A 12,215-nucleotide genomic window follows, 5' to 3' on the forward strand; every position below is an offset into this window, starting at 1 on the left:
CACACAAATGTCGTTCACGGGCAATACACGACGTGGTAGCGGCTCTGGACACTGACGATGACCTGGCCACTAGACGCCACCAGGGGATCATCATCGATGGACTCCGCAACGTAGGCGTCGTCGGGCGGCAGAGCGCTTGTTGGTGGCGAAGGCATGAAATTCCACTCTTATTTTTTGTCACAAATAAAGCAAAACTATAAGATACATGTGCAACCACTATATTAATTAAAAAATAATTAGAAAGACTTAATTTCAAAGAGCTATGATATTTACACCCTAGACACCCAACTTTTACAAACATTTATCTAACATTCATAACTTTTTTTTTAGGTTTAAACATTTTTTTGGTCCATATAATTTAGCATTAATTTCATTTCTGTTTTTTAATTTTTTTTATTTTAATATTTCCAAAATATATTTATTTTAATTTTCATTCGTAAAGCTTTTTAACTATTCTTCCTAGTGTAATTGGTCCAACTCTGTCACCATTTGTATTGATAGAATAGTGAACAGTTTCCAAAACAAAGCTTCATTCAGTTAATCCAGTTCTTATCAAAACCCATTTTTTCCATGACCCATTCTATTTTTTTCAATAGGGGACAACAAAATTTTCCCAAATTTGAGAAAAAAAATAGAAAGAAATTCTATAGACAACCTTAGACGACACCGTTTTTTTTTTTCTCGATGAGTCGGACTTTGCTTGTTGTTTTCCCCGTTGAGAGTTCAGAATTCAGATATTCCCTTCGTGTGTTTCGTAACTTATTCGGTATCCTTAAATCGCAACTCAAAACCCTAGCCATTGAATTTGGGCACGGATCTTCTCCCACGCTATCTCAGGTAACATGCCTGAGAATCCACTGCAGACCTTGTTCCATAACATTGAACAAGTCTCAAGCTTTGTTCAACACCATCTCTCTAATTTCATAGGCCTTCATCACCACCCATCTTCAGGACCCCTCTTGTCCATCTCTTCCTCCACCAAAGGCCCACTTTCAAAAACTGCAACTTCTGTACAACTCGCTGATACTGCTGTCAAGGTATCCATATTATCAATGCGATGCAAGTTTATGTTGTAATTCATGCTTTGGTATACTATGATAAAGTTTATAATTTGCTTTATTGTTGTTGTTGTCTCAGTTTCCGTGACTGGGCAGCAATAATTCTAATAGCTAAGTGAATATTAAAATTGGCTTCTTTAGAAAGACTATGGTGACACATGCAGTTGATGAGTTATAGGGCTTTCTCTTTTCTTAACAAATATGTTTATTTTGCTACTTTGCAAGCCTTATTTATTTCATGGTACTCTTGCAATGCCTGGCTGATTGTTGGACACTTTGTTTTGCTAGTTTAAATATGAATTTTATTTGGGAGAATGAGAGTGGAGGAGGGGTGGTGAAGCGGATCTCCAAACTCAAGATTACCATTTTTTGGAATGGTTGAAAGTTCAGGTCCTTTTTACCTTGATAGGGCCCCATAGTTCAAAGTCTGACATGGAGGGAGTTATAGTGAGTCAGCCACTAGAATTAAAAGGGGGTGCGTGTATAGAGAGGGGGGATTTCACGTGTATTCATGAGAGTCATTCAGTTGGGCTGAGAGAATTTATCTGAGGAGCTCTTACTCTGGTAATTGATTTATATTTTCTTCTGTCTTTCTGTTTCCCATCCAATATTCTCATTGAGGCTAGACTCTTCATTCTGGTCTCTATCAGGCTGCTACAAAGTTTTGAATTGCAATGCATTTTCAAGAAGCGGCTGTAGCGGTATTAGAGTGAGACTTGTAAGAAAATCTCAATTTTCTCCTCAAAAAACATTGTTTTGGGGGAGTTTTTAGGGACAAAGTTGAGATTTCGCTCCACCTTTCTGGATTTAAAATTTCCTTAATTGGATGTAGCTTTCCATGTTTCTATCTACTGTGAGACATCCATTTTGTGCAACCAACTACCACCTATCCCATGCAGTATTTCTGGCAACACCCGCCCTCCATTCTTTTCTATATTCTGAACTGTGAACTCTGAACCTTCTGATTTGTCACGAATAAAGGTTTCTCTAGTGAAGGATATCTGGATAGTTATATTTGGGAAAGGACAATGCTGTGGCGCATATCTTATAGTTGCCAATTATATAGATGTTTTAAAGTTTATTGGAATATTTGTAGATGTAATGATTATTTTATTTGTATTCTTGTTAAAATCTGTGTTAAGTAAAATAAGTTATTTATCAAGGACTAAAATTCTCAGTGTATCTTTATAAATATGAAATGTCGTGATTGGGTTATTTTTCATCTTCGTTTTGTTTTTGTAGGAAAAGTCTGCTGCCCCAGTGACTAAGGAAGAGCTTGGAAGGGCTACTTGGACTTTCCTTCACATTCTTGCAGCTCAGGTTTTGTCACTCAATTTGTACTGATACAGATATTATTGATTCCTCCATCCCTCATAATATTCTAGTTTTGTCATGTATTGTGCACAAAATTGTTGTTCGCTGTTGCATAAGTGTTGAATTATTATAAGTAGACAGATGTAGTTGTGACTTGTGAGTGCTGACCATTTTTTCTCCTTTTTAATTGCTTTACATCGGATGCTATTTGAATTTTGAAGAGTATTTCATATGATTAATAGCTAGGGCATAGATATGGTGAGGCGTGTAGCCCTTTATAACGATATTCACCATTAAAAAACTGTATTAGGAGTTATTTCTCTCATTATCACGGTGTTCTGCCTGCCACACTAAAATTTCAGCATGGTTATCTTCAAACTTTTTGTTTGTATGCATTCTGGAAACAAGTTTTATCTGTGTTGCTGGCTTTCTACTTCTCATTTCTTCTTTAAATGCAGTTACTTTCATCTACCAAGTAAATTTATTACTTTCTGTTAATGGTATCATACCCCCAGCTGAGTCACACTTGGCCACAGTTTTCATTGTTTTGCTTGTTTGTATCTGAGGATGTTCAGAAAGGAAAACATAATCCAGCTTTTTCTTATTCATGTGATAAACAAGTTTTATTTTGATGTCTTATCACCCAACTGAAACAAAAGGAAAACCTACTGAGTTTTTTAATGACCAAGTTCTCTTTTCAGTACCCGGATAATCCTACAAGACAACAGAAGAAGGATGTAAAAGAACTGGTATCTTCCTTCCGTCCTTTACCCCTTGTTATAAATGATAGGATTTCATCTAAGTCAGAACATGTTGTGGACTTATTTGAGTCTTTGATGTAATTGGTATTAGAAATCCTTGCAGTTAAATTTGTCTTGTGGTCTTGTGTTACAAAAGTAAGATGGAGTATTGTTCTAAACCTAAGATATTCTAACCAGGGATTAACATTAAGGCAAATAATATACTGTAAAAAAATTTATCCATGTGGTGTAGAGCCTTGAGTTATCCTTGTAGACTATAAAAAAACTTGCTTAACAGGATGTAATTTGTACACAGGTACAGATGTTACCTCGAATATACCCTTGCAGGGAATGTCGAGATCACTTTAAAGAAGTTCTTAGGTATATTAAACTATTAATATCTCACTCTTTATCCAGCAATTGATCGTTTGTGATTAGAATTGTTTATTTTGGTATTACTCCCCGTTGGTCATTTAAATTTTCAGTTTCTATTCAGATTGTCATACTTTTTATAAGTTTATTTTAGTAAGAATATGGGCAAAGTAATGAATTTAATTAAATTGTAAATTCATGATGGATGTTAACAAATCTACTGGAAGTTTGCCATTGGCAATTACTTGTGTTCTTTCTCTTATTTTTACCTTTTCAAGCTAGGTTATTGGCTAGAGCTAACAGATCAAAATCAAGCAAGTGATCTAGTAGACATCTCATAAAAATGTTCTTATTTGTCCTTGCTTTCCTATAATTTTCCAAACACATAATTGTTTTCTAATGAGGTCCTTTGGCAGCACTACTAAGTAGTAAAATAGAAGGATGAAAAGTGAAAACACTTTCATTTATAGCATATGCAAATCTATGGCTTAGTTACAAGAGGAAATCCTTATATATTGTCTCATTCAGCTTTCCTTTCTTTTTTTCTTTTACTATACTGCTTACTGAAAATATGCTCTGAGCTGGGATAAAGATCAAACTGTTCCACTACCATGTTTTGACCTTAATCATCTCCTACTCCAATATAGTGGCTCTTATATATGGATCTTCAACATAGTAGCATGTTTCAAAGATACATGTTACTTGATGAATTATTTGATCTGGGTCCAGTTTTCACATGTTGCAGTAACATGCATATTAGTCTTCCAAAATTTCTATTCTATATCACCCTTTTTACTTATGTGCTTCTTTACATTTTTGGTAGAGCAAATCCTGTACTGACTGGATCACATGCTGAATTTTCTCAGTGGCTATGTCATGTGCATAATGTTGTTAATAGAAGGTAAGTTATGCTCATTATTGTTGGCTATGTCAGTGTAAGCCACTTTTAGTATGGTGATGGGTATGTCCTGTTAAAATTTGAGGCCTGATTTTCATAAATGCTATAATTCCTGATATGCATGACCCTTGATATTCTTTTTTAACAGCCTTGCCAAACCGATATTCCCCTGTGAACGAGTTGATGCAAGGTGGGGCAAACTGGACTGTGAACAGAATGCATGTGAAATTATTGGAAGTACATCAATTTTTGGGAGGATATGGCAGAAATCTACGTAAAAATGATTGCCACACATACTATGTGAGATGTGTTAAATTTTGACCTTTAGAAAAATGGTTTAGATAGGCCAAGGGTTATTTGATGGCATTACACCGGAGTACGTGAATACATATTCATAACTCGAATTATTTTAGAAAATTAATAGTTAAGCCCGGTTTATATTGATTTTTTGAGCATCACAATCAGAGATGTAGTTGCCAGAGCTTGTCAATTCTTTACAAGAATTATTCTATGTGCTCGTGCGTTGTGTAATATTTTAATCCCTTTGTAACTGATTTCGTTAATAGGAATATTGTTTCCTTACATCCCGACCGGATGACATAATGATTAGACATTGTGTGCTCACACGTTGTGGGATGATTCATAAATAGCGAAAAAATCTTGTGTTTTATTCCGTCGTGTGTGAAAATCCTTTGGGTTAGTGGCAGTTACAGTATCGCGAAAGATATTAGTATATGGTTAACTGGTTCAGAGAGGGATACTCTGTCAGGACAAAAAAAATATTGTTTCCTTATTGATTCAACTTTGGCCTTGGTTTACCATGAGTAATCAAGGATGTTTGTAAGATTTGGTATGATTGAAAAAATGTAACAATTTTTTTATGCTGGGGATTAAACTTGGGTCGTCCACATGATAGATGAAAATACATATGACTATACTACAATAACATGATGAAAATACTTGTCACTATAAAACAGCAGGGCATTCTCTCCATTCCATATCAACCTCTCCCAAAATAGCAGAGCATATTTTCTTATTCACCTTCTCTAACTTTGTTTCTTGAATGCACACTAAATCCACCCCTCACCATTAATCTTTTTTTTTTTTTGTAATAACACCGCATTGTTTTGATCCTGTGATTTTAAAAGTGATTGAAATAATTTACAAGAGAGGAAAACTAGTTTAATTGGGAAAATTTAATTACAACAATCTGTATGCTTTTATTTGACAATTTCAGGTGATTTTTTAATTTTAATTAAGGTTTTAATTGTACACGATTAGTATGAAAATTAAACAAAACATTCATTGAATACAATATTTTTATTAATTTATTTACTAAAAAGCATATATTTAATATATTATAAATAAAAAAGTTAAATATTAAAATGAATAAATATAATATAAATATTCGAATTTAATTAAAAATATATACTTTAAAATCAAATAATTTTAATTCTTATAAATTTTATTCATTCAGCTTGTATTAAATGCAATATAGTGAGTCAAATTAAACATGCTTTTTTTTTGGAAGATTAAACATGATTAAACAATACATTCACTCCTTAAAAAAATCAATTCATTCACTAAATATAATATATTAATTAAATTTTATAAGTAATATATTATAAATAAATATCATCAAATATTAAAATATTTAAATATAATATATAGTGAAATTTTGTTAAATATAATATATTTTTAAATAAATTAATTTTAATTCTTGTAAAACTTATTAATACCACTTGTTTTGAATGCAATATATTGAGTAAAATTAAACATGATTTTTTTTAGGAAAATTAAACAATTCATTCACTAAATATAACATATTAATTAAATTTTACCTAAATATATTTATATTTTTATCATATTATTATAATATTATATATTATTTATGTACTATATTAAATATTTATTTTTGTGTAATATTATATTTATAGATAGTACCCAGGCCATACGCGGATAAAGTTGGAGGAGGAAATTGTTTATTATATAAAAAAATTATATTAAAAATTTATTAATTTGTTATCTTGTTGAAATCAATTAAAATCAATTCAAATATCCACAATATACAACTGGATTATTAATAAAAAAAATAATAGAAAAGCTATAAAAAATAATAGAAGATAAATTACAATGATTAATTTTCAATACAACTATAAAATTAATCTTGATATATAATATTGCTCTAGTGAAGTCAAAGAGACTATTTTTATTATATAATGTAACGTACACAAGTCCATATTTTCCCATACAAGCTTGAGGTTATCTTAGTAATTTTAAACGCATTAAAACAATAATGTTCAATAATAAAAGTTACAATTAAAATATTATTTAATTGTATTTTAAGCACTATTTAATTACAAATAAAATCTTTGTTATATAAAGTAATATATACAAGCCCAAATTTTCCACCAAAAGTTTGAGGTCATCTTCGTAATTCAAAACGGATTTAAACAATAATGTTCAATAAAAAAAATATACAATTAAAATATCATTTAATTATATGTCATGCACTATTTAATTACAAATAAAAATTTTATAACATTTTGGGATAATAATGTAATTAGAGATATACAAATTTCCACAAAAAAATTATCTACATATAAAACAGTTTAAAATATTTTTGTTTGCGTATGGTATCCTCTAATTGAGTAATTGTTGTTATGCTATATGTTGTTGGAAATTTTAATAACTACTTAAATAATTCTCTTTCTTCTTTCTTTTACACAAATTCTTCGCTTTCAATTCTTCTCAGTCAGAGAAGTGTATCCTTTATTACTGAAGATATATATTGTTCCAAAATAAATTTTCCCCAAAAGTTTAAGGGATATATTAGTGATTTTAAATGCATTAAACAGATACAAAACTTAAAACCAAATTAATAGGAAAATAATAAATTTATCTTTAATTATCATTTATGTACAAACAGTGAAAATAGAAAATAAGATAATAACTAGACAATTTTAATTATTTTTCTTCTTCTCTAAAATAAAGTTCAGATTTTCACCCAAAAGTGAGGTTATCTTAATAATTTTAAACGCATTAAAACAAAAATGGTCAACAATAAAAAATGCAATTAAAATATCATTTAGTTATATTCCATGAGCTACTTAATTACAAATAAAATAGTTTAGAAAATATTGTGATATTTTTACTATGTTTAGTAATGCATCTCAGTTAAATTTTGATTTTTTTTATTTAGATAAAAAATTTATTTGATTGTTGGGTAAATAAATTTTTTTTAAGTGCTTTTAATTAACTTCTAGTGTTTCTTAAAATATTATTTGAAATATCATTTTTTAAAACATTAACTTTTAGTTACTATTTTTTATATTTTTGATTATTTTTATCCTTAATATATTTATCAAGTTTTATGTTTATCAATTTTTAATAAATCATAATTTTATTATTATTTTAATTATTTTATATTTTATAACTATTTCAATAATTAATTTTACTTAATACTTATAATTTATTATTTTTTTTCAATCTTTGATACCTACGAAATTTTTTCCGTCTTTAAATAAATCATTATTTTAATTATTTTACACTTTTAAACTATTTCAGCACTTACTTTTAATAAATACTTATAATTAAATAAATTAATATTTCAGCTCCTAATTTCGAGCTAACTCTCAAGTTTCCAACTAGCTAATCAGTTAATTTCACCGAATATAGCCAATAGACAAATTTTCTTTTATAATTAAAAAAACAAATAAATACAGTATAAATAGTCAAACTTTATTAAAATAATATATATTAAAGTCAATTAATTTAAATTCTAATAAAATTTTATTCATACAACTATTATTAAGTGAAATATATAAAGTCAAATCAATCATTACTTTTTTGGGGAATTAAAAATTATTAAATAATTCATTCAATAAACATAATACATTTATTAAATATAGAATTATTATGTTATAAATAAGCACTTTCTTTTAAAGATTGATAGAAGTATTATTTTTTTTATTAAACAAATCCAAAGATCAAAACTTAAATTTGTCTTATTGAAATGGCTAATTCATCCATGAAGTTTCTCAACATGATAGTTATCTTTCTTGTCCTTATTTCTCAAGGTAATGTTCCCTCCTAACTTGTGATACTTAGAAATACTACGAGTTATTGTTAGTAATCTTTCTGCTGCATAATGATGTAGGCAATAGCATTACTGAATGTACCTTGAGAAGTCTCTCTGTAAGTCAATCTATGACAGGAGTTAAAGTGCAGGGAAAGCCAGAATGGAGTGTTTCTATCACCAACACATGTCCATGTGCTCAAAGGATGGTATACTTGAATTGCACCGATTTTCAAACCAGTGAACCTATAACTCCTTCTGTCTTGACTGTCTCACCTAATGGTATTTGTATTCTTAATAGTGGTCAACCTATCGTCTATAATAGTCCTTTCAGATTCAAATATGCATGGGACCATTCTTCAGCATTGATTCCCATTTCCTCACTCATAGATTGTTATAAAATGTAGTGGCAAGAGTTTTTCAATTACAATAAATGTTGATGTGATTTATTGTAGCCTGAAGGTATTATAATCTATCTATTTTACTCGTAATAAAAGAAACTTTCTCTTGGACACATGTCACTCATTAAAAAATTCTTTCCAAAACTTCTATTTCTTTCTAATTTTCTGTCTCTTCCTTTTAATTATTTATTTGCTCTTTTTATCTTTTTTCTCTTTCATATTTATACTTATAAGGCAAAAATCTGTATCATTCTATTAAGGCAAAAATCTGTATCTTTCATATTTATCCTTTATTACTGAAGATATATATTGTTCCAAAAAAAAAGTTTCCCCAAAAGTTTAAGGGATATATTAGTGATTTTAAATACATTAAACAGATACAAAACTTAAAATCAAATCAATAGGAAAATAATAAATGTATCTTTAATTACCATTTATGTACAAACAGTGAAAATAGAAAATAAGATAATAACTAGACAATTTTAATTATTTTTCTTCTTCTCTAAAATAAAGTTCAGATTTTCACCCAAAAGTGAGGTTAACTTAATAATTTTAAACGCATTAAAACAAAAATGTTCAACAATAAAAAATGCAATTAAAATATCATTTAATTATATTCCATGTGCTAATTAATTAAAAAATAAAATAGTTTAAAAATATTGTGATATTTTTATTATATTTGATGATACATTTCAGTTAATTTTTTATTTTTTATTAGATAAAAAATTTATTTATTTAATTATTCACCAAATAAAAAACTTATATGTTGATTACTTCGATCAAATAATGATTGTCTTTGAACATTTCATTATTCACATGAAAAATCACACTATTTATAACCACAACATGTTTACCATCACAAGCATTAATTGTTCTGTTAAATTTTGTCTTCCTTTGGACTGAGCACAATTTACATGAATAATTTCATCTAACATCCATATAAATTCAATCAAATCAACTTACGTAACAGAGGTTAATCAATTTAACAAAAAAATACAAGATAATTTAATATAATAAATGAAAAGTCTTAAAATTATGTATTTTCACATATAATTTAGTTATATAAAAATATATATAACAAAACATGTAAATATTTTACAGACCCATCACAAGTTACCTTGCACAACATTAATTCCTAGAGAACTTAATTTGTAATCGATACTCTCAACGCAATGATCAAATGTTGACGATAAATTATGCCAAATAGTCTTTCTTTGGACGGACTATTATTCACATGAAAATACCTTATAATTGTCACACATTTATCATCACATGTACAATATATTATTTGATCAAATTACGTCTTCCTTGTAAATGAAAACAATTTACATAAATAATTTTATACAAAAAGTTATAATTTTAATCAAATCAATTTTCACAATAGAGATTACTTTGACAATATATCGTGTCAATCAATTTAATTAAAAAAAATCACTAGATATGTAAATGTTAAATTAACTTCAAAATAAACAAGAACAAAAGATTTATCTTAATTTACATGTCATGTAGCGTACCTTGAATACTCTTTCTGTCCAAACTTCTTGTAGAAATAAGAAGTAAATCGTTCATCTTTCTTGTTTCTTTTGCTAAGAACACCCTTAACTTTTTTCTTCTTCTTTTTTTCTTATTCTGAGAGATCAAGCTTAAATGTTCAGACTTCTCTTTTTTTTGCTGAGTAATTTGTTTGTGCAATGTATGGTGGTTGTTGGACCAAGCTTAATGGGAAGGGTGCTGACAGTATTGAGTTCTACAAGGGCAGCGGAAATGGCCGGTGGTGATAGCCATGAGTGGGATCGAAATAGTGCTGTTAGGCTTGAGGCAAATCTGATACCATATATAGAAGGGTGAATCACAACTCATTTATTCCATCAGGGTGTCGTAATATATATACATAAGTACGTTCAGTTTAAACTTAAAGATAAATGCATAAAAGACAACAACATAATATTAAAGATAAATACATAAGATATAACAAGTTAAACATTTGAATTTGAATAATTGTTGTTTATAATTGACTATGCAAGGACCACTCATTTGCATTGATTTCCGTTTTCTCACTTATCATTTATTGTAGATTAGTTTACACGTATTGTAATTTATAATTTTTTTTTATCCTTAAGAAATAAACATGATACTAGGAATTTATAATACACACATCAAATCTTGTTTGACCAATTAAATTATATTTTGTTCATAATCTATTTTACTCTTAATAAAAGAAGCTTTTTCTTTGACTATGCAAGGACCAGTACTCATTAAATTATTTTTTTTTTCCAAAACTTCTATTTCTTTCTTACTTTTCTTTCTTTCCATTTTATTTATTTGTTCTTTTTATATTTTTTTCTCTTTAATGTTTATACTTATAAGACAAAAATATTTATCATTCTATTAGAAAAAATATTTATTATTATTATTATTTATGTACTATATTAAATATCTTTTTTTGTAATATTATATTTCTAAATAGTACCCATGCGATGCGTGGGTAAATTTAGAAGATGAAATTCTTTATTGTAAAAAAAAGTTATATTAACAATTTATTAATTTTTTTATATTATTGAAAACAATTAAAATCAATTCAAATGTCCACAATATAGAACTTCTTTATTAATAAAAATAATAATAGAAAAAATGTAAAAAGAAAAAGATAATTGAATGTGATTAATTTTCAATACACCTATAAAATTAATTTTGATAATATTGCTCTCAGTCAAATAAAATAAAATAAAAATAGAAGTGCGAGATTGAGAAATCTATTCCTAAATTAAAGACTGAAACATCTCTATGATTCCTCTTGAGTTTCCTTCTTTAAAAAATTAGCTACCAAAACTAAAAAATTTATATTGCTAACAAAATTTTGGGAGATTCTCTTATTTCTTGAAGGAGTAAAAAGCAAGTAGTTGTGTCTAGATCTTCAACAAAATTGAGTATAAAGCCATGTCATCTAGTACGGTAGAGATTAATATTTGATTGGGATGATTATTTGACTTTATGGGTGTCTCTCTTTCTATACCAAACCCTATACAGTGTGATAATATTAGTGTTATTCAAATAACTCATAATTCGGTTTTTCATGAGTTCGACGAGTACAAAAATATATTGAAATTGAGTGTCATTTTATTGGACATGATTATTTGTAGGGGACCATTATTTTACCTTTTGTCCTTTCCTTCATGCGCATTGCTCATTTGTTCACAAAGTTGCATTTTGTTCAGTGTTTCGTTTCTTAACTAGCAAACTCTCTATAGCTTCCTCTTGGTACATAGTGAGTTTGAGGGGTGTTAAATAATGTGTATTTTTGTTATTTTACTTATCTATAAGGATAATTTAGTCTTATTACTTGTCTTTGTATTT

The 12,215-nt window shown here is 28.3% G+C and overlaps 1 protein-coding gene across 1 annotated transcript; it reads left to right on the plus strand.

Moving 5' to 3' along the window:
- Positions 1-604: 604 nt before the first annotated feature.
- Positions 605-5,052, plus strand: LOC114373492 (FAD-linked sulfhydryl oxidase ERV1-like). Its single transcript, XM_028330959.1, has 6 exons — positions 605-1,037; positions 2,301-2,378; positions 3,074-3,121; positions 3,429-3,493; positions 4,308-4,385; positions 4,531-5,052. Exons 1-6 carry the CDS (start codon positions 843-845, stop codon positions 4,658-4,660), a joined length of 594 nt encoding a protein of 197 aa, XP_028186760.1. The 5' UTR covers positions 605-842; the 3' UTR covers positions 4,661-5,052.
- The last annotated feature ends 7,163 nt before the right edge of the window (positions 5,053-12,215 follow it).

Source organism: Glycine soja, chromosome 11, assembly GCF_004193775.1.
Source record: "Glycine soja cultivar W05 chromosome 11, ASM419377v2, whole genome shotgun sequence".
In the NCBI taxonomy this organism is placed as follows: Eukaryota; Viridiplantae; Streptophyta; class Magnoliopsida; order Fabales; family Fabaceae; genus Glycine; species Glycine soja.

Bases quoted from the DNA above. Each gene is read 5' to 3' on its own strand.
- LOC114373492 (XM_028330959.1), top strand. From the start codon at position 843: ATGCCTGAGAATCCACTGCAGACCTTGTTCCATAACATTGAACAAGTC. The intron at 1,038-2,300 runs GTATCCATATTA...TTGTTTTTGTAG, and splicing joins TCGCTGATACTGCTGTCAAG to GAAAAGTCTGCTGCCCCAGT. The intron at 2,379-3,073 runs GTTTTGTCACTC...TTCTCTTTTCAG, and splicing joins TTCACATTCTTGCAGCTCAG to TACCCGGATAATCCTACAAG.